This window comes from Trachemys scripta, chromosome 5 (genome assembly GCF_013100865.1).
Source record: "Trachemys scripta elegans isolate TJP31775 chromosome 5, CAS_Tse_1.0, whole genome shotgun sequence".
Lineage (NCBI taxonomy): Eukaryota > Metazoa > Chordata > Testudines > Emydidae > Trachemys > Trachemys scripta.
This window is the reverse complement of record NC_048302.1, coordinates 71,012,625-71,035,135: the sequence shown is the minus strand read 5'-3', so window position 1 is coordinate 71,035,135 and position 22,511 is coordinate 71,012,625. Positions and strand designations below refer to the sequence as shown.

The window sequence follows — 22,511 nt, the reverse complement described above, 5'->3', positions numbered from 1 at the left end:
GTGAGTGCGGGGAGGTTGGGGAAAGGATGCCCCCCCGCACTCACCTGCAGCAGGAAGCAGAGCAGCCCGGCCCCAGCCCGTTCCACTCTGCCAGCTCCCAGCCACGGCGCTCCACTTCCCCACGCAGTTGAGTGTGGGGAGGTTGGAGAAAGGACGTCCCCCGTACTCACCTGCAGTGGGAAGCGGAGCGCTGCGGCTGGGAGGTGGCAGAGTGGAGCGGGCTGGGGCCAGGCTGCTCCATTTCTGCTGCTCCCAGTGAGTGTGTGTGTGTGGGGGGAATCCCTTCCCCCAAGCCACCTCCCGCAAATGACATGGGTGGGGCCGGGGCGAGGGAAGCGGAGTGGGCTGCTCCCAGCCTCCCGCTAATCCCCAGGGCCACTCTGGGACTGCGGGGCCCCAAAAAGTGCCCCCCTTCAGCTCCTGCCTCCCAGACCCTGGGAGGTGGGGGGGAGCCCCTGACTGCCCCCGAGACCTTCTGCCCCTTATCCAACCCCTTGGCCCCGGCCTGGCCTGGCACCCTTAACACGCTACTCAGAGCAGTGTATCAGAGCTTTACCGCCTTGTATGCAAACCTGCATTATATCGGGTCGTGTTATATTGGGGTAGAGGTGTCGAAACTTTTGTATTCTTTAATGTTTGGATTTTAACATCCTATTAATGCGCACTTTTCCATTTACGATATCAGAATTGTGATGATTTTACTAACGTGGCATTGAATTCCTGTCATTGCTATTCTCCTGTGCTTCTGACAAAACAAGTTAACAAAGAAAACCCACTCTGGAAATTCTCTACAACAAAAAATATTGTGCACAGGAGAGAGTGCAGGGGGAGAGAGAAATGTGCCATTTATTATAAAGAATTGTTCTGAGAATATGAAAGATGCATAAACAATGCCATTTCTTTCTAGTAACTAGAAGAAAATAATATTATTAATGAATAAAAAAGATATGCTAATAGGTGCCCTTAATGACCTTTTATCATTTTGAATCTGGCATTTAGGAGCACTGCCAACAGCAAAAACATCACCTTAACCTCAAGCTACTCAATATGCTCTCATGTGGGGAATCAGAGCTCCATTCTTCACTACCAAGATGGCAGTGCAGCTAATATAGCACAAAGCACCTGAGCTGAGGCTCAAGCTTTTCAGGCAACATTGTCTGGTAGCTGCATTTAACCAGTTCCCGATAGGGAAAAGGAGAAAATGCAAAATTAATTTTGATTTACCTGAACCCGTGAAAACTGTACTACTGTATGCACATGCAGTAAATCACTAACAATGATAGCACGTGTGAAGCATGCAGCTAAGGATGGCAGAGTTGTACATATACCTGACAGATTTATAAGCACACTTTACAAAATGTTCATGTGCTGGGATTAGGGCCTCTCAGAAGCCCTGGCTTCAGAAGCTTACATGATGTATAATTAGCTCCATGCACCTTGTAAGGAGCCCCATTCTGCCAGCCTGAAAGCAGGAGATCCCCAGCTCCTAAGGTTCACAGAGATGGGCCATATAAGATGCTTGGGATATGGCACTCTGCTAGTTTCTAGCCAAATGGTGTCAGATTATGTTTTGGTTGGTTGGTTTCCTCCCACCCCTAAAAAACATAGGAAATGCCATACAAAAACTCACTATGTTAAAGTTGTATGCTTAAAAACACTGAAGAGAGTTAGGAAATATAATACCACTGAGTTCTAGATAATGCTTTTCATCTGTAAACCTCAAAGGGCTTCACAAACGAAATAATATTGCCACTTCCTTTTTACAGACAGGGAAAATGAGGCACAGAGAGATGAAGTGACTTGCTCAAGATCACCCAGCAGACCAGTGGTAGAGATGGGACTAGAACACAGGTCTTTTGAGTTCCAATCCAGCACACTATCCACTAGGATACATATTATATATGTAAGAATAAGAGACCATAATTAAGAGTCTATATATTTTATATGACAATGCTAATTACATAGTCATGCTGTTTCTCAGGTAATAAAATTCACATTTTTCATTATAATCTTAGATACACATAGGGGTGGCCAAACTTTCTGACCCTCCAAGCCACATACGACAATCTTCAGAAGTTTGAGAGCTGGGGCACACCTGCTGGGGCTTGGGGCTTCAGCCCTGCGGGAAGCACTTTACAGGACATGGGGCTTCGGCCCTGTTCCTGCTGAAACCCTGAGCCCCAGTAGGCATGCCCCGCAGGACTGAAGCCCTAAGACCCCTCTCTCCGCTGGGTAGAAGCCCCTACCCCACCACTCTGCTGCAAGGCAGAGGTCTCAAGCTCCCCACTCCCCCAGCCTGGCATATTGGGGGAATGGGGGGCTCTGTGAGCCTGTGAACCACAGTATGGCCATCCCTGACATATAATATTATATCAGGTAGTACAGGGGTTGGCAACCTTTCAGAAGTGGTGTGCCGAGTCTTCATTTATTCATTCTAATTTAAGGTTTCATGTGCCAGTAATATGTTTTTAGAAGATCTCTCTCTCTAAGTCTATATTATATAATGAAACTATTGGTGTATGTAAAGTAAACAAGGTTTTTAAAATGTTTAAGAAGCTTCATTTAAAATTAAATTAAAATGCAGATCTTATCAGTTTAGTGCAGTGGTTCTTAACCTGGGGTGCACGCACCCCCTAGGGGGTGCGAGATGCCCTTTCTGGGGGTGCAAGACATGCGAGATTGGTTTAGAAGGTAAATCATCAAAAACACAAATTAAGTACAGGCACATAAGTACAACTACACCGCTACCTTAATATAACGCGACCCAATATAACACGAATTCGGATATAACACGGTAAAGCAGCGCTCCGGGGGAGCGGGGCTGCGCACTCTAGTGGACCAAAGCAAGTTCAATATAACACGGTTTCACCTGTAACGCGGTAAGATTTTTTGGCTCCCGAGGACAGCGTTATATCGAGGTAGAGGTGTACTTTATTTCAAACCTATGTATTTATTAACATTATACATTTTTTAACGATTACTGTAATATACAAATCAAGATTTTAAGCTAATTGTAGTGTCATTTTTGATAAGGGGTGCAAGAACATATTTTGAGAACTCTAGACCATCAGCGCGCTGAGCGGGGCAGGTTGTAGTGTATTAAATTGCTCCTCATAGCAATGTGCTACTTATGGTGTACTACTTAGGGCTGCCAGTCCTGATGCTCTGAGCGGCATGGTAAGGGGACAGGGAACAGGGGTGGTTGGATAGGCGTGGGAGTCCCGGGGGGCCTGTCAGGGGTGGTGGATAGGGGTCGGGGCAGTCAGGGGACAGGGGGGCTTGGATGGGGGGGTGGGGTCTCGGGGGGGGCGGTTAGGGGCGAGGGGGTCCCAGGAGGGGGCGGTCAGGGGACAAGGAGCAGGGGGGACTGGATGGGTCAGGGGTTATGAGGGGGGCAGTCAGGGGGCAGGAAGTGGGAGGGAGCGGATAGGGGGCGGGCTGTTTGGGGAGGCACAGCCTTCCCTACCCGGGTGTGGTGTATTAAATAATTTCTCCCCGTAGGAATGTGCTACCTATGGTGTACTAATTACGGCTGCCAGTCCTGGTGCTCCACAAGTAGCGCATTCCTACGGGGAGAAATTTAATACACTACATCGGCAGACAGAACCCCAGACCGGCGACGGGCTGAGCGGCTCAGCCCGCCGCCAGTCTGGGGTTCCGTCCGCCAGCTCCTGCCAGCCGGGCTCCTGGCCACCGGTCCCACTCAGCCTGCTGCCGGCCTGGGGTTTCATTCACCCAGGCCGGCAGCAGGCTGAGTGGGGGTGGCAGGCAAGATCCCGGCCAGCGTGCCAGTAAAAATCAGCTCATGTGGCGCCTTTGGCATGCGTGCCCACAGGATGCAGACCCCTCTTGTAGTACTATGTCTATTATGCCAGACAGTCCACGAAAGTCACCTATATAAAGTGCATAGTCAATCATATTTACAAAGATGAACAGTACTATGATTTCAGATTAGTAAAAGTTTGTTGGTATTTAAATAGGCTATCTAATTTTACAGTGATGTTAGTTTTTATTTAACTGGGTCAGCAAGTCCTTGAATTGCACAGGAACATAGCTGTGATGCCAGCTAAAAAGTCTAGTATATAGCTGCTGACTAAATTATTAAAAAAAACATATCCCTTAGAGAAATATTTACATATAATACAAAGTCTAAACCAGCTTCTCAGATGGTGTGATTCCATTAAGAGTCAATAGGAATATAGTGGACCATTCTTTGACAACGCTACTGGTCTAATGGATGCCGAGAAACAGTACTTGTGAAACATCCTGATTTTAGTAAGGCTTCTGACACAGGTCTACATGGCATTCTTGTAAGCAAGCTAGGGAAATGTGGTCCAGATGAAATTACTATAAAAGTGGATGCACAACTGGTTGAAAGGCTATACTCCAACAATAGTTATCAATTATTCACTGTTAAACTGGGAAGGCATATCTAGTGGAGCCCCACAGGGTGTCAGTCCTGGGTCCTAATATTCCGGACCTAATATTTTCCTACCTCAGAGGAATGTTGTGAACATTAATGTTTATTTATCATTTAATAATGCTTTACATGCAAAAAGTCTAACCTGCTTTTAATACAATCATTTCATCTTTAAAATTAATTTCTAGGATTCATTCTTTACCAATATACCCCTGTGGCATGGGGACAAGCAGAAGACAAGTATACTGTGTGCCAGACTGTTTAACAATACAAAAGGAGAACCACTTCAGCGCTGGATCCCCACTCAGCCAGATGCCCTCTGTATCTCCAAATTCAACTATTCAAAGGGAAAAAGGAGTGTATGGGGCAGCATATCCCAGACTCCAGGAGCAGATCAGACTCACCTATGATCAGCCATGCCTTGTCCTTGCTATATACCAATCCAAGGGACAGACAGCATAGAAATGCTGTTGCGTCAAGATTTGGCAATACTAGCTCTGCATAGGAACTGCCATACTAAAAGCAAACTGTCATAACTATAAAGGGAAGGGCAACAGCCCTCCTGTGTACAATACTATAAAATCCCTCCTGGCCAGAGACTCCAAAATCCTTTTACCTGTAAAGGGTTAGAAGCTCAGGTAACCTGGCTGACACCTGACCCAAAGGACCAATAAGGGGACAAGATACTTTCAAATCTTGGTGGGGGGAAGGCTTTTGTTTGTGCTCTTTGTTTTGGTGGGAGTTCGCTCTTGGGACTAAGAGGGACCAGACATTAATCCAGGCTCTCCAAATCTTTCTGAACAAGTCTCTCATATTTCAAACTTGTAAGTACAGCCAGGCAAGGCGTGTTAGTTTTATCTTTGTTTTCTCAACTTGTAAATGTACCTTTTGCTAGGGTGTTTACCTCTGTTTGCTGTAACTTTGAACCTAAGGCTAGAGGGGGGTCCTCTGGACTCTAAGTTTGATTACCCTGTAAAGTTATTTTCCATCCTGATTTTACAGAGATGATTTTTACCCTTTTCTTTAATTAAAAGCCTTCTTTTTAAGAATCTGATTGATTATCCCTGTTTTTTAGATCCAAGGGGGTTGGATCTCGATCCACCAGGAGTTGGTGGGAGAGAGGAGGGGGGATGGTTAATTTCTCCTTGTTTTAAGATCCAAGGGGTTGGGATCTGTATTCACCAGGGAATTGATGAAGAGTCTCTCAAGGCTACCCAGGGAAGGGAATTAGCACATTGGGAGTGGTGGCAGCAGACCAGATCTAAGCTGGTAGTTAAAGCTTAGAAGTTTTCATGCAGGCCCCCACATCTGTACCCTAAAGTTCAGCGTGGGGAAGAAGCCTTGACACAAATCAAAGGTAATCTTGACTCTTTCAGCTATCAGTACCAGATGCTTCAGAGGAGCATGCAAAGATCTCATAATAATCATGTATACAACAGCTTGCCTATAGAGAAAATTTCTTTCTAATCTCAGGTTTATGCACCTTATAAATGTTTATTTTATCTAATTTTCCTGTCTGAGTACTTATTTTACCCCTCATCACTGTAGCATCTGAAAGCTGTCCCCCACACCCCAGTATTTCTGGATTTAGCTGCATAATAACCCTGTAAGGTAGGGAAGTATTGTTATCTCCATTTTCAGATGAGGAACTGAGGCACAAAGAAATTAACAATTCGCCTGAAGTCAGAACAGAAAAGGTAGAGCCCGTAACTGAACCTGGTACTCCTGAATCCAAGTCCAGTGCCATAACCAAAGATTATCCTTGCTGTAGAAGCAAATATTTTTTATTCACACAAATGTCTGATCTTTTTCTGACTCTTACTAGGAATTCTGTCTCAACAACATCTTGTGGCAGTGAGTCTTTCAGATTAATTATGCCTAGTATAAAACAAAGTATTTTCTTTGATCAGTTTTAAATTTAAAAACAGACTTCGGACTGACCCTCTCTATATCATTCATTATCTTATTTACATGTACATTAACATGCCAACTCTTGCTATTCTCTTCTCAAATCAGCTTCACTTTACATTGCTAATGAGCATTAGACCTGAAGATTTCAATATTAGGAAAACAGTAAGAGAGAGCGAGAGAGAGAGAGCAAGCGTGAGAGTGTGTGTTTTATAAGGCATATTATATATTTAAAATCATACATATGTACACACGGCATTAGACATTCCCATCTTGGTTCACATCTGAGGAAAGGAAGAACAGGGATGACGAGCGTAGGCAGGAAAGACTACAAACGTCTGGAAGCTTTGATGACATGCAGCTGGAGCCCATATGCCACCATGAAATAAAGAAAATATTTCATGTAAAAATGTGTGGGCAAAATAGTTTTTCTTTCAATGAAATATAAGCAATAATAAACGCAGTACTGGGTTTCAAAAAATTATGGGTGGCTCCAAAAAACATTAAGACACTGAAAAAATTAATATGGTTTACTGAATAGTTTTAGTCAAATTTCAACTATAGTCAGAATTAAGATAGGATTCCCCTGTGAGGGTAAGATGAAAGACACTTTTTACATCAAATTTAGCACTAACTCTTCAATTAAAAGAAGAGAAGCAGTGAAAATACAAAGTTAGATAAGTACTTTGCTCACTGGTTTGACTTTGTTCATGCTCACTGGTTTGACAGTTACTGATAGGGCATAATGCTGGGCGCTGTTTCAATTTATCTCTAAACAGATTATCCTTTTAAAAATTCCTAATGACAAAATGTGCTAATTAACCCAGACCTCCATACTAATGTGCTGGCCAAACTGTGGGGAAAAGCTGCCACAAATTCTATGCATAGAACAGAAATGTATGCATATAGACCAGTGTTTTCTTTTCATTACTATCCATTGAGATGTAGCTTGTGTTTTACTGAAAGATGAAAATGACTGTATAAATACCATCTTGTTTTTCATGCACAGTTAAATACAATCCATCTTGTATAAATAATAATAAATCCAAGAAGCTAATTTTTAAAATTATTTAATACCCCCCCGCCCTTTTCTACAGATTCAGTGTAAATAGCCTATGTATTACCTTTGTTACTGAAATCATCAATCATCACAATTTCTGCCAAATATTTCCTTGGTGTCCTTTTTATTACACTGTGAACTGTCCTCATGAGTGTGGACCATCCTTCATTATGGAAGACAATGACAACACTGGAGGTGAGCAGGTTCTCATCATAATGCCAATACTTGCACCTGCAAAAGATTTTTTGTTACTGTAAATTTGCCAGTGTATCTCTTAATAATGTGTGTGAATGAAGTTTTATTTAATGTCTCTGCTTCAAGTTAAAGATAAGCAGGATATCAAAAACAAAATACAGCGTTACTATTTCATAGATTCATAGGATTTTAAGGCCAGGAGAGACCATTATGGTGTCTGACCTCCTGCATTATACATTTATATTACTGATTTATAGAAAGCAGCAACCAGTTTGTAATGTTCCTGTAAACCACATTGTTACAAGTAAAAAGAATAGTTTGTTAAATGTTTCCATTTGTGTCACATATTTAGTATACAAAACCTGCAAAATCTTGTAAAGTACTACTATAAATATTAGGTGGAATGTTTCTCACTGTGTCCCAAAGCCCTGGTTTATCAGTCCTTTCATATCTAAACACATTTTTAAGCACTCAGATATTAAATGACAGATGTGCAGAAGCTGCACACGTATGCTCATTTGCCACTGCTGCATATAAAACTTTCTGTGCTATATAAATTCTGACAGAAAAGCATAGCTGCTTATGGAGAAGATTTTATCTTTACAACAGAAAAGATTTTATTAATTGGTAATCACTGATGCATAAACTTTCAGCTATGATGAATGAAGGCTAAAAGTGCCTTGACATCCCCCCCCCCCCCGCCCTGCCCCACCAAAACAAAAATAAAGCATTGTACCCAGGAGCGGCGCCAGGGTTTTTGCCGCCCTAGGCGGCAGCGCTCCTCCTCTGAGCATTTGGCAGCGGGGGAGTCCTTACGCACTGCATCTTTGGGGCACTTCGGCAGCAGGTCCTGGAGCAAGTGAAGGAGCCACCGCTGAATTTCCGCCAAAGACCTGGAGCGGAAGGACCCCCCGCCGCTGAATTTCAGCCTAGGGCGGCAAAATGCCACCCCCCAAATCCTGCCGCCCTAGGCGACTACCTAGGTTCGCCTAGTGGAAGCACCGGCCCTGATTGTACCCAGTCTACTGAGGATACATCTTTTTGCCAAATTCTGTGTAGATATACAATTTTAAAAAACAGATAAGTCAACAATGAAGCTCAGACTGCCAACAACAAATTTCAGCCACAGCCCAACTTCAAAGGCTTCCTATTAAAAAATGTATCAAACAAGAGACCAAACAAGATCTGCACACAAAATCCAAAGAGCATAAAAACGAACAGTATGAAATTTCACACTAATAGACCATCTACATTTAGGGGGGAAAAAAACAAGAGTTGGTGGCGACTTTAGAACGTAAACTATCTATGATGTTGCTACCAGGGGTCACCATAATAAAGAAGTAATATTCAAAATTCTGAGCTGAGTAACCTTTAAATGGTTGCCATTCCCTTATAGATTAACAGAAATTCAGCTGGGACAGTGGTTCTCAAACTTTTGTACTGGTGACCCCTTTCACATAGCAAGCCTACAAGTGCGACCCCTCCATATACATTAAAAACACTTTAAAATATATTTAACACCATTATAAATGCTGGATGCAAAGTGGGGTTTGGGGTGGAGGCTGACAGCTCACAGCCCCCATATAATAACCTTGTGACCCCTGAGGGGTCCTGACCCCGCAGTTTGAGAACCCCTGAGCTAGGACCACAGAAGGTGGCACATCAAATGACAACAGTATATCCATCTGGTAGTCCAGACTTCTGACATAGGTCACACAAGATGGTGCAAAGTAAAGTGCAAGGAGCCCCCTAGTGGACAACTTTGGAATACCCTCTTCAGAGAAAATTTTTAATTCCCAATTAGTCCTTGTGTCCTGAAGCACGTGGATTTATATCCAATCTATTTCTCATTTCCCATATAAAAGGTTTAAATATTTTTAAAAAACTACTAAGTTTTTGGGTTCTAACATCGTGTGGCAATGAGTTCCAGATGAGGGATGCTGTGTGAAAGGATTTTCTTTTATCAGTTTGAAATGTGCTCCTTTTTAACTTCATTGAATGTTCCCTTTGTCTTCTATGGTTAAGAAAGGAAAACAGGATTTACTACAACTTTGTCCTTTATTATTTAAGCCTTATGTCCCCTCACCAAACTAAACACTTCCAATCTTTTCAGACTGTCCATGTCTCTAAAACCCTTCTATTTCTACTAGATCATATGAGATATCATAGAATATCAGAGTTGGAAGGGATCTCAGGAGGTCATCTAGTCAAACCCCCTGCTCAAAGCAGGACCAATCCCCAACTAAATCCCCAAATGGCCCCCTCAAGGATTGAACTCACAACCCTGGGTTTAGCAGGCCAATGCCCAAACCACTGAGCTATCCCTCCCCCCATATAGGGTCATGCAGTACATTAAAGTGCACTACAGAACTTTTAGTGCACAGTAACAGGATCCACACAGCCAGTCAGTGTGCTAGAGAGTCATACCCTGGCTTGCTCTGCACTAAATAATTGTGTAGACAAGTCATTAGAAACCAGCAATGGTTTAAGTAGTTCAAAATATTCCTTCCAATACATATTACGTCACATTTCTCAGCAGTGAATTTCATCTGCCATTGTGCTGCCTATTTACCTAATTGCATTAGATCCCTCTGAATCTGCTTAGTCACCTTACTTATGACCAACCTAGGCAAGTTGGGTCAGCTTCAAATTTTATCACCTCACTCCCTGTAAGAATCTGCAGGATTGTAATTTGGGACCATGGAGGTTCTGGGCTGATGCTTCCACATCCCTATTGAAAGAATAGGCTGGGTTTTCAGTGAGGGACCATATGAGGCTAGACACTGCAGAAAGTACTGCCCAGCAGTGCCGCAGTGGTCACCCACCCTCCCCCCACCCTCTGCCTACTGATTGGCTCATGCTTGTATACAGGCCGGCTCTGGCTTTCTGGCTGCCCCAAACAAAAACAAAAAATAAAATAAAAAAACCTGCGGCGCGGCCGGAGTGAGGGTGCAGGGGGACTCCCTGCCCTGCAGATGTGCCCCGGCTAGCGGGGGGAGGGGGAGGGAGAGAGAAGGGGGGCAGCTAGGGCTTCAGTGGGGCACTGCCACGCGGTCCCTCCCGCCGTGCCCCCTGCCGGGAGGGCTCTACACCGCTCTGGTCGGCTGGGAGGGAAGGATGCGGCCTGCCCTGCCGGGCTTGCTGCAGGGCGCTCCAGTCCTCCACGCCGCTGCCCCCTACAGGGCGGCCGGAGCAGAACAACAACAAAAAAAAGCAGCCGTGCCGCCCTAGGATTGGGCGGAATGCCGCCTCCTACAAGCTGTTGCCCCAAGCACCAGCTTGCTCGGCTGGCGCCTGGAGCCGGCCCTGCTTGTATATAAATCAGGAAGCCATCATGGTGAGCTATGTGAACAACGACATAAAACACCTGCTTGCTTCCGCTCCAGACCTTGCCTTGTTGTGGACCCTAGACTCTGGCTTCTGATCCTGGTTTGTCCCTGACTGCCACTTGCCTGCTGTTTGTAACCTGGTGCCTGATCCTGACTCTCTGGTATCCTGACCTGGCTCAAACCCGACTGTACTACTTGTCTCCCATCTGCAACTTGGTGCCTGACCCTGACTTCTGGCTCAACTCCAACCCCACTATTTGTCTCCTGACTGCAACTTGGTAATTGACCAGTACACACAGGCCACCCACAGCCTGGCCCTGGCACTCCTTTTCCAGGTATCCTTTTCCATAGAATCATAGAGTTAGAAGGGACCGCAAGTATCATCTGGTCTAACCCTCTGCCAAGATGCAGCATTTGTTGGGTCTAAGCCATCCAAGACAGATGGCTATCCAGCCTCCTTTTGAAAACCTCCCGTGGAGGAGCTTCCACAAGCTACCTGATGGTATCAATACTACCAGTCCTACTATAGAAAATTGGAGGAACCTACTATTAAGTTAATTTTCAACATGGCAATAGGTTAACTGTTAACTACAGGAATGTCTATAGAACAGGAGAGATTCTGACCTTGTTTTCCAGCATTGTCTAACTTGTGTTTATTAGGTGTTATAGAAAAACAAAGACAGACAGAGCAAGCTCACATCTTATTCCTCATTTTTATATTTCCTTATATACTGTATCAGAGGTTATCTGTAAAGAATCCTGCATCTGCTTGATAAACAGAACAATTATGTTCATCATGCCATTGGATGTTTCAAAAACAAAATTCAGAAAGCAAGCAGACATGCAAATAGTTGGAGCGTTGTGGATGACTAGAGGCATTTGTACAAAAGGAGGGAAGAATTTTGCTGTTTTAAGAAGGAGATGTGATTCAGTGCTATTCTATATATCACCAAAGCAAAGTTGAAATCAGGTGGACACAAACTAGTCTCACATTCCAGAAACCAGTTTATAATGTGACTGCAAAATCTATTAAGATTGTCCCTAATGAGGCCTCTACTCTCTCAAATGAGCTTCAAATACCACTTCTGAAATCAGAAGAGCTCTTTAAGAATATGGATTAGAGACTGTATATTTTGTATCTTGCTATTTTTATAGTTGGAGATAGAAAGAATAAAAGACAATCACTTCTATCAGCTAAGGACATGCAAGTATCTGTGGATAGACTTTCAATTAATCAGACATTCAGACCACTGGTTTTTCACCCAAAGTCTGCGTCACAAAATTTTTGACTGATTTCAAATAGTAGTAACTCCAGTTTGAAGCAGAAACCTTTTTTGGTATCCCTCCACTATGATACAAGTTGTTGGCAATATAGGTACTATACTGTGTGCAGGCTACATGCTTAGCTATTGTGTCCCTTTTAAGTTATTTATTAGAGGAAAGTTTTTCCACTACGTACTTACTCAAGGCAGGTTACGTATTTGAACTGTGTTCTGTTTTAAATGTGCATTTATCTGGATCAAGTTTGGAGTTTTAGTTACGCTTATTTGGAAGTATTTCTACCACCCCATTATCATGCACTCTAATATATCATGTTCTAAGACAGAATGGCAGCTGAAATCCATTCAAAAATTCAATTTAAAGGTCATGGAAAATATCTGTATGTTTGCCTTATGAGAGAAGGTGGTATCTGATCTAGATTGTACTGCCAACTTTTGTCTTTATGAAGTTTAAGCACTGTTATCACATAACTTGTGTTCTTCAAATAGGGAAAGACATTGATAATTAATAAGATTTAGAGATTGCATCCTGATCCCCCCAAAAAAGTCACATAAATCACCCAAAAAATGAGAGTGACAGCCTTATTTTAAAGCTAAAAAACAAATGTTCTGCTTGTTCCTTCCTTCCTGACGGTACAATTTTCAAGAGGAAAAAAATCTAATAATAAATCATGTTCTGTCCTGTAATAGCTTAAAAAAAAAAAAAATCTTAAAAATCTGATTACAAATGCCGACCATCATGAAACATCTGTGAGCAATTTAACAGCAAGCTGTGCTCTAGTATATTTAACAGACCTATCATATTGACATAAAACCAAGGAAGGTCTAGACTTTTTTTATTCTACAAATCCAACCTAATCCCTGCAGATCTAACAGTTAATAGACATTACACTTGTAGGTTGAAAGTCGTTTCTGGATAAATGTGCTATTTGTAAGCTATAACACTACAGCATCTTACTCCTAGCCTTTTCCAGAGACCTGATCTAATTTCTTGGATAGTCAGTGTGGTGACTCATCATCAACAAGCCTGTGAATGACACTCAGAGTTTACAATAATTGATACATTCAGTCTGCTCTCATAATTCTGCACTTGCCAATTGGAGTTTGAAACAATGTGGCTTCAAACGTATGCTATGAATCGCCAGTGTGAGCTATAATGTGTTAATTTTTCTGAGAAGCGTTAAATTAAATAATTGCAAATAGTGTAAGTGCCAAATGATTCCTCCTCCTCCTTTCTCTCCCAACACTAGATAAATCCTTTTCCTGGCTGCATTTATGTGGAACAGTGGTGACATCCAGTGGCAGACTAAATAAATGCCAGGTACAAATTAATTCCAAGAAACAGCACAGAGTAAGTTTTCCTTATAGTTTAAACTGATTTTACATAATTTCATATTGAACTTAAAAATCATGACTGTCCAGACTAAAAAAAGAATAGATTAGAATTTGTTTTTATACAGCACCTTTCACACTCCGAGTATGACGTTAACACTGAGAGAAATACAGGAAGATAAGGCACAGCAGTAGCAATTTAAATTTGTCATGAAATTACAGATATCCCACCTGTCCCCACAGGAAAGGCAATCCTTTTGGGGCAGGAGAGGGAAAGAGACAAGGTAAAGGGGGATTGATCATATCTGTTTTGTGAAGGAGCATAAACATTTTATCCCACTGACACCACAGTGAAACTAACATGCAGCTAGTCAGTTGCTCTTTAGGTTTTCTTCACTAGTCTCCCCCGAACATTTTGTCTAAAAGCAGAACAAATAGAATCTTCCACTACTGTGGGTGATCATCTCAGCTTCTGGCAGCAGGTCTTCACATCAGACAACGACGAGTACTGCTGAGTGACCATCCTTAACAGACAAAAATTGATTGACTGTGGAAATAGATTTCAGAGAGGTAGCCGTGTTAGTCTGTATCACCAAAAACAATGCGGAATCCTTGTGGCACCTTAGAGACTAGCATTTACCTGCCTACTGTATTTTCCACTCCATGCATCTGATGAAATGGGTTTTAGACCACAAAAGCTTATGCCCAAGGACTCCTCGTTGTTTTTGTGGAAATAGAGTTAATTTCTCACTCTGTTAGGTGTATGCACGCATGCATGCCTTTCCCCTCCAGAAAACAGGCATTATCTTGGCAACATGAAAAAATGTGTATTCCCAACAAAGTACAGTGTCTGTCCTGTAAATGCAGGGCTATCGATATGGCAACTTAATACTATCATAAATTCATAAAAATAATAAAGTCAGTATTCAGAAATGTATTCCCACCACAATAACTATTGTCCCTTCTGATGACAGCAGCTAAAAATAATCATTATAGACTTCCACAATATGGAACATTCATGGAACCTCTACAATAATCTGAGGATTAGAACATATCATTTGAGTTAGTGCTCAAATCATTGCTCAGAAACTATAACTCACAAAGCAGCAGGGAAAAAAAAAATGCAGCGTAGGGAACAACCCTGAAGTGACAAAGAGACAAACTAGATATCCTCATGGATCTTTTCCATTTTTACAACTCTTGAATACCAAAAACAGAAAGCTATAGAATAGGTATTGTGGTCAAGTTGAATTCCTCCCAACTTAAGAGGGAGAGAAGCAATTATAATGGGCTATTTAATACTGGATATCTTAAGAGTAAAGTTTTCATCTATATTTTAGTTTTTTAATTCCTAAGAAATTTGGTGTCACGGTCTCTCTTGCTTAAGAAATTATGTTTTCTATTTCGACCAGAAAAAGGAATGTGGATATTTTTTCTTGCACACAACCTTATCTATCTATAAATTGTAGTCATTTCGACCTATATTTTCAAAAAAGTGTCTACTCATTTAGGATGCCCAATTTTCAGAGGTATTAAGCACTTATATTGACTTCTATGGGAGTTGTAGTAGCTAAAAATTTCAGGCTCAGTGGAGAACCAAAAATTAATGAGCAGTTTTGAAAACGTAGGCCTTAAAAACTTAGCATTTACATTATTGAAACATATTCAAAGTGTCATTCAGACATTAAAAATAACTAATTTACTTCAAAAATTATATAAAGAGATTATCAAACCCTTCATAAACAAATTGCATTTTTAAGCTGATTCCAATTTCAAAAGATTTGTGATTCATCATGCCACCTAGTGGTAACTATTTTGTACTGCTCACTTTTCTGATGCTTTGCTCAAAAGTGGTATGGTACTGGTACAGTAGCTGCAATAAAGTCTTTTTTTAAAAGCAAATTTTTTCATTCACAATCATCTTTTGCAGTCAGGACTGCTCATTACCTCCCTCCAACTGCCTTTCACTGACCAGCATACTGGTATCATAGTAAAATTTTGAATTCAAGCCTGCCCAGGACATATTTTTGTTATCAAGTTTTGTTAGGAAGAATAGTTAAAACAAAACTGCATTTATTTTTAAGAGTTGCACTGCCAGTCACAAAATATCCAACTAAAATCCCCAAACAACATTTTCAGATATTCTGTTGACAGCACTAAAATCCTAAATTTGTAACTGCAAGACTTTCTGCAAGTCAGAAAACATTGCATGGATTATGGTTGTCATCTCAAAAGAAAGGAAAAGGTCCATGACCTTTTGCAAATAACCAACAGCCATTTAATATTGTGAAGTCTTAACAGCCCACCCTCTTACCTAAGGGGACCTAAAATAATCCAGAAGTGGGCTTGAGGATTGCTATTATGATGCATCATTTTTGTTGTTAACTAGATGTGACCAAGTAAATTTAGCATTCCAATTTACATATGGAAAATATTCTATCCAGTTTATAGGCAATCCACATGTAAACGATAGTAATGTAAATATATTTTATAAAACAGGAAGGTGATCTGGAGAGGAGGTGAACAAACAGTCCCCAAACCGATCATTTCAGTTTGGCTTACCATTTTTTCAATGACTTAACTGGGGATAGCATCCCCCCAGCTATTTAGTTAAGCTAACAACTGGAGCCTGTGCTGCAATGGCTAACGCTCCCCACAACATCCCAGCTTCGCCTTCTTCCAGTCCTACCATCGCCCTTCAGTCTCCAAAGAACAAACTTTTTCAGAGAGGTGACTACATTTATTAAAGTGCATGGAAGAATGGGTATCTCTTAATCTGCCAGTGCCCAGATGTGGAATACAATTTGTGCAAAGATCTCAAATATGGGATTATTAAATAAATAAATAAAATGTTAATGCAGGAAAGTTAAAACAATGCAGAATTTATTCTTTTTCATGTAAATAACTCTTGCTATAGCATCAGTTTTAAGATTCTTTATTTCTGATGTCAATAATTGTCAACAATAAAATAAGGGGACACAAATTGTATGGAATGGGGGTAATTTTGGGACAAAAATGAACGATGGCCCTTGAAATAAGGTATTTTTCAGACTATGATCCCAATAAATATTTGCTGTTTTACCAGTTTCATATTTCAGATTCTGTTGCACTCGGTAAAAATAATGCTTTTTCACACTACGCTTTGATTTCTCTCATGCTACTCTGCACATTACATTTTCACAGCACTTAAATCATGGACTCCATGCTGGAATTTTTCTGCTTTACCTTGCTCTTCTATCTGTATTCCTAAAGATTTTGTAGTTAGTTTTGGAAAGGTTTTGACCCCCCCCAAATGCAAAAGGGGTAAAACAACCTCCCACCCTATTTGCCTGGTTGTCTGGAAAAAGAAGAAAAAATTATGTGAAAAAGAGGCTCCTTATGACCTATATGAACTAATGTATTTTTAATCATAGTTATTTTATTATTATACACTGTTTTGCAATGGGGTGATTTTAAAAGTGTATCCGACTTTTGGAGAAGATTAATCTTAGTGCTAACATTCATTTATCTTATATGCTTTATCGCCTAAGTTTAGGCTATATTAATCAATTGTATTTCATGCTGATTTGATTTGTTAATCATAACAGTTCTTGTGTACACCAAATGCTAACTTGTGTTTAACATCATATTGCTAAGTTGTGTTCTAACATGGTATTTTCTCCTGTAACAAGCCTGCTGAGGAAATGATACTGAGCATATAGGGTCAATGAATGTACTGGGTTTCTTTTTTGTGCTACTGAACATCTGACATAGGTGAGCAACACTCCATTTGCCCAAAAGCATTTAGAACAAAAGAAAACACATGATGAGAGTGGACAGGTGAGGACTGGGAAGTCTTGCATACAGCAGATGGAAAAAAGCTGCAAGGTCTAGTGGAGAACTTGAATACAGAGCTCTGAAAGTGCTGTGCTATATACACATTTGATTTTTGGAATCTAATGTTCTGTTTACAGCTCAATCTCCCCATTTCAGACTGAGTACGTGTACAAATAAATTCACTTACAAATACCTATGTCTGTGCCAACGTCTCTTCCCCCCAGGAGGGGAATAACCCACATTCGGAGTACATCTACAATGGGAAAATATATAATGGCAACAGCACATAGTTTTAAAGCGTACTGGCTCCGTGTACACTCTTCTACTGTTAGTAGCACTGGTACAGCTGGACTGGTACAGAAAAATGCTTTCACATTTTCCTGCTACACACAAGACCTTGGAGGTCTGATCCACCAATACATTGCTAATTATATTTTTAAACAGCTATATTTTCCCCTCCTTTGGAGTCTTGCCAACAAAGCAGCTGAGGACATGCGGTCAAAAGTATAGCCTTCTTCTTCAAGTCTGATTGCTATAATTCATTTGATTCTCATAAACTTAAGTCTCAGTAAAACACTGTTTTTTTATGTTTTTTGCGTAATAAAACCTCATTTTTGGTAGTTCATAGAATTATTATAGTGTGCCATATTACAAAAATTGATTTTTCCTAGGCTTCGTGTATAATGAAAGCAAGTCCTTAAGGCTTAGTTTCCAAGGAGACAGATACCAACTGTAATTACTTAAAGCTTATTTAATTAAACAGTATCATATGTGTAATTAGTACAACAATGCAATTAAGCAAATCACCACCTTTGTAAAGCAAGCAAGCTTTGGCATTGAGTCCTCCTGTGGAATCTCCTTTGTTATACAGTGGAGCCGACTAGAAAATTAACAGCTGTTTAGAACAGGGGTTCTCATCCTTTTTCTCTCTCTGAGGCCCCCCTCGACATGCTATAAAAACTCCAGGAGGAGGACGGAAAGAGGGCTCGGGGCAGGGGCCTTGGGCATAGGCGTAGTCTGACTTCCATTTGGGGGCGGGGAGCCAGCGGTGCAGGGAGGGAGTGCCACCTGACTCACCTCAGCAGGCCACCTGCCTGTCTGGCTTGGGAGTGGGGGGGACACAACCAAAAATTACAACTCACAGGTGAGGGGCTTAGCTCAAAAAGTTTGAAAACAGCTTAGGGAGCAGGGAGCGGGTAGCTAGGAGCAGTGTGCAGGCAGTGGAGTAGCTCAGGGTGTAGAGAGGGGGTAGCTGGGGATGTGTGCACACAGGGGATTACTAGGGGCTGCATCTGGGCAGGGGGGTAGCTCAGGGTGCAGGGAGGGGGGTAGCTGGGGCTGTGTGCAGGCAGGGGGCAGCTCAGGGTGCAGGGAGAGCAGCACTGGGGCTGTGTGCAGGCAAGGGGTAGCTGAGGGTGCAGGGAGAGGGGGTACTAGGGGCTGTGTGCTGGGAAGGCTCCCCTGCAGTCCCTGTTCCCGGAGGGGTCTGCCAGCCACGAAGCCGGGTCTCCCAACCCAGGCGGCTCTTACCGGCTGCCTCTGAGGGAGCAAAGGGAGCTGGGAACTGAGGAGCAGCTTCAACCCGGGGCACCAACAGAAGAGGAGGGAACACTGTGGCTGCCTGCTCCATGGCACCAGTCAGAGCAGCAGCTGCCCCACAGTGCCCGGTGTAACAGCAAAAACAGCAGCCGGCACATTTCCCCACCAATAGCAGTTACCTACTGAGCCTCAGTTTGGGTGAGCGTGCTCAGTACAACCTAGATAGGAAGTTCTGCCAGGGAGCTGTTTGTAGCACTACACCAGCAGAGCTTCAGCCCTGCACCTCCCAGGAGTCCCGAATTGAGCCCCACGAGGGGCGCTAGGGCTCAGGGTCTGGGTTTCAGCCACGGAGCCCCGCAGCCCCCTTGAAAGGGCTCGTGTATCCCCAGGGGGCTATGGACCCCCCATTGAGAACCGCTGGTTTAGAACATATTAAACTCACTCTATGCGTTCAGCTTAAATATTGTCCCTCTCCTGTTAGCAGCTGCTTCCTCACAAAATCTGCCATTGACAGTGGATGTTGATGGGATAGTTCACATCATTATGACGACTCTGACCTAATAAAGGGTTATTTTTCACCAGATTGCTATAGGGAGGATGGATTCTTCACCATACTCCTATCTTCCTACCAAGACAGGTTCTTTCCTACCTTTAACAATCTAGGAATAATGAGAACTTCCCTGACCTCCAAAAACTATAGGATTTAAAAAAAAAAAAAAAAAAAGTCTTTGCTCTTCCACTTTTGAGACAACCATCAAAATGATTGACTGTCTTACTCTTATCAGTTCCTAAAATGTTAGGGAGCAGGGAAAAGGAGAACTCCACCCTATTGCTAAACCCTTACCAATTTAGAAACAATACTTTATTCCATACTATTTTTCATAATTTGTCAAAGTATATTTTATTGTAAAAGTGGAATTATATACATTGCTGCAAAAATATATAGAAGAAAGTATTTTCTTAATTTTTGTACACAAATAAGTTGTGTTTGGCACATGATAAGCAACTGTGACACTTCTGAAGTGCATTTTTTAATTAAGTCAAAGTGGATTGATTGTTCATTTATAAAAACTGATCTTGAAAAAAATTAAACTATGTTATATTTAGGCGACCAAAAGAATAGGAAAGGAGAATCTTGTTTTTTATTTCAGATTACTGAAAATAAATGTAAATCAGCAGAAGGTGTTTGTTTATTTAATAAATTATCCATGATGACAGTACCCCTTCATTGAAAATATATAGTTGTATATAGTCCGAGGATATGCCCTGTAAGGGCTATAATGTAATTAAAGGTGGAAAAGGGAGGGGAGAAATCCTGGAAGAATTGGGAGGAAGAGCAACAATAAATTCAAAGGAGCAACATAATTAAACATCTGGATCTTACTGGTTTAAAGATTATTGAGAACAATTCTATGATAATTTTGTTTTATCTTCAACTAATAATACACACACAATTTGCTTTAATGGAAAGTCTTATTTTAAGTTATATCACAATGAATATTTTTTTGCCAGCAAAATAGCCTGACTCAGTTTATAACTTTAAAATGATAACATGCTGACCAAAGTCAGATTTTAAGAAGTGCAGCACTTATGCAGCAGCAGACTGAGGTATTTGATGCTGTGCATCTGAGACACACAAGCCTTGGATCTATTATTATGTAAGAGATTAACCTAATTCACCATGTTATGTCACAAACATTCACACAAATACTTTAATCAACCAGTCATCAAACTACTCAATTTTTTCTCCTATAACTGAAAAGTCCTATATAGGTAAATAGTGGGGGGAGGGAGAGAGATAAAAATCTAGTATAAATAAAATTCTAACAAAGCCATCACGTTTGTAATCACGATTTCTATTGGTTATATAATAAAATGGCAAATAGAAGAACAATACGTTGAGTACTCATCCTTTCCTAGGGCCAACATAGTTAATTATCCCACTTTATTAACCTGGCATATAATCTGATCAACAGAATGAACATCTCTGGCCTAAGGGCTCTAACATAAGATAAAAATTAGTAAATAGGACAGACAGGGAGTTTCTAAGTATTATTTATTCACAGTATACCCTAAGAGAATATTTCTTGATTTAAGTTTCTAATACAGATACATATTTTACATTGTATTTGGTTTGAATTAACTTAGCACAGTAAACCCTCTCTACCAAAAGGAGGCCACATATGGATTTAGGTTATTCTATCAAATATATCTTTTTAATAGGAGAACTTTTTTACCTCACTGACTATCACAAGAGTAAAGGTTGCAAGCAGTAAAATTACTGCTATAATTAATGCAGTGTATACACAGCTTTCTTAAGGATATGAAATGTCAAAGTCCTGTTGTTTCGGTCTTGGATACATTTTTCTGTGTAGTTTTTTATACAGGACTGTTGGCACCACCTATTGTTAAGTTTGCCTGACACCTCCCATTATAAGATTTTGTATTCAATTGCTTATAACTTCCACAAACTTTAACAGTTTGTGCTGGAATTTTACATGCTGAATATATTTCTCTTTCAAATTTTTTTTTTGGAAAAATTTCAGCCAAAGTGGTTCAGCCATTTCATAGAACAAGGTTAGGGAAAAATAAGTTGTTTTGCCCATATTAAAAAATTCTGGCAACTTTCTCTAAGAACTCTAGCATCCCTATGCTTGGGAGCAGGGACTTGAAATTTCACGGTCATTGCGTCAGGGATGTGCCTGGTGCTGTCACCATGAAAATCCACCTATATTTGGCCAAGTTATAAGCCTTTGGGGAAAAAAATTGCAGTTCACATATGCTCAGTAGATATTACTTAGATTTTAGCTGCTTTAATCTCTGAAGAATCCACCCTCACTAAGCATGCTTGAACCTCTCTCAGCTCCTACCCTGACAAGACTGCATACACCATCCCCACGGAGTAACGGTGGACGCTCCCTCGAGACCAGGCAATCTTATTTCTGGGATGTCCTAACTTCTGAGTGCATGGTTTTGCAAGGTTAGTAATGTTTTTAATGTAGGCTTGTGTGTGTAATTGGAAATAAAACTAGAGTATGCAGCTCCAATTTCAATTGTTTCTTGGGGGTTAAGGCACAGTAAAAAAATGTGTGCTTTATACTAAAAAAAGCTAGAAAAGCCACACATTTGCTTTGCATGCGAGACACATCTGCATACTGAGTAGTTTTAGAAACATCTACTATTATACAGAAAATCACCATGTGAAGTAAGATGAAACAATGGTTTGCTTAACCCAGGTAATAGGAAAATTCATCCACGCTTACCTGAACATTTTTTTTCTTCGAGTAGTAAGGTCCACAGATCTGTGACAATGGGTACTTCAATCTGCTTTCAGTGTGGGGGCAGGAGAGACCTGTCAGGCACTAGCAGCCCGAGAATGCCTCAGCTCCAGAAGTTCCCTCCAGTTGAGAAAACTTCCACAGCCAGCATAATTCAAATCTACCTTCCTATAATACAATCTGTAAATAATATACTTTAGGTAAAAAAGCACAACAACAATTTCTCCTACTTTGGGGCAAGGTAAATTCTATCTAATATGACTACAAACCCAAATTCTTGGATATCAGTTTCTGTCTCTATTCTGGATGATCCATTTGTTCTTAGAATGGACTGGATCTCTGGATCCTATTACT

General features: G+C 41.2%; 1 protein-coding gene across 2 annotated transcripts in view; it reads right to left on the bottom strand.

The window, feature by feature from the left end:
* GALNT7 (polypeptide N-acetylgalactosaminyltransferase 7) overlaps positions 1–22,511 on the bottom strand; it is a 121,359-nt gene that overhangs the window by 40,675 nt on the left and 58,173 nt on the right. For both annotated transcript variants that reach the window (XM_034772182.1, XM_034772181.1), the window contains exon 3: positions 7,453–7,619. In XM_034772182.1, the coding sequence (XP_034628073.1) occupies positions 7,453–7,619 (167 nt within the window). The remainder of the gene's footprint in view (positions 1–7,452; positions 7,620–22,511) is intronic.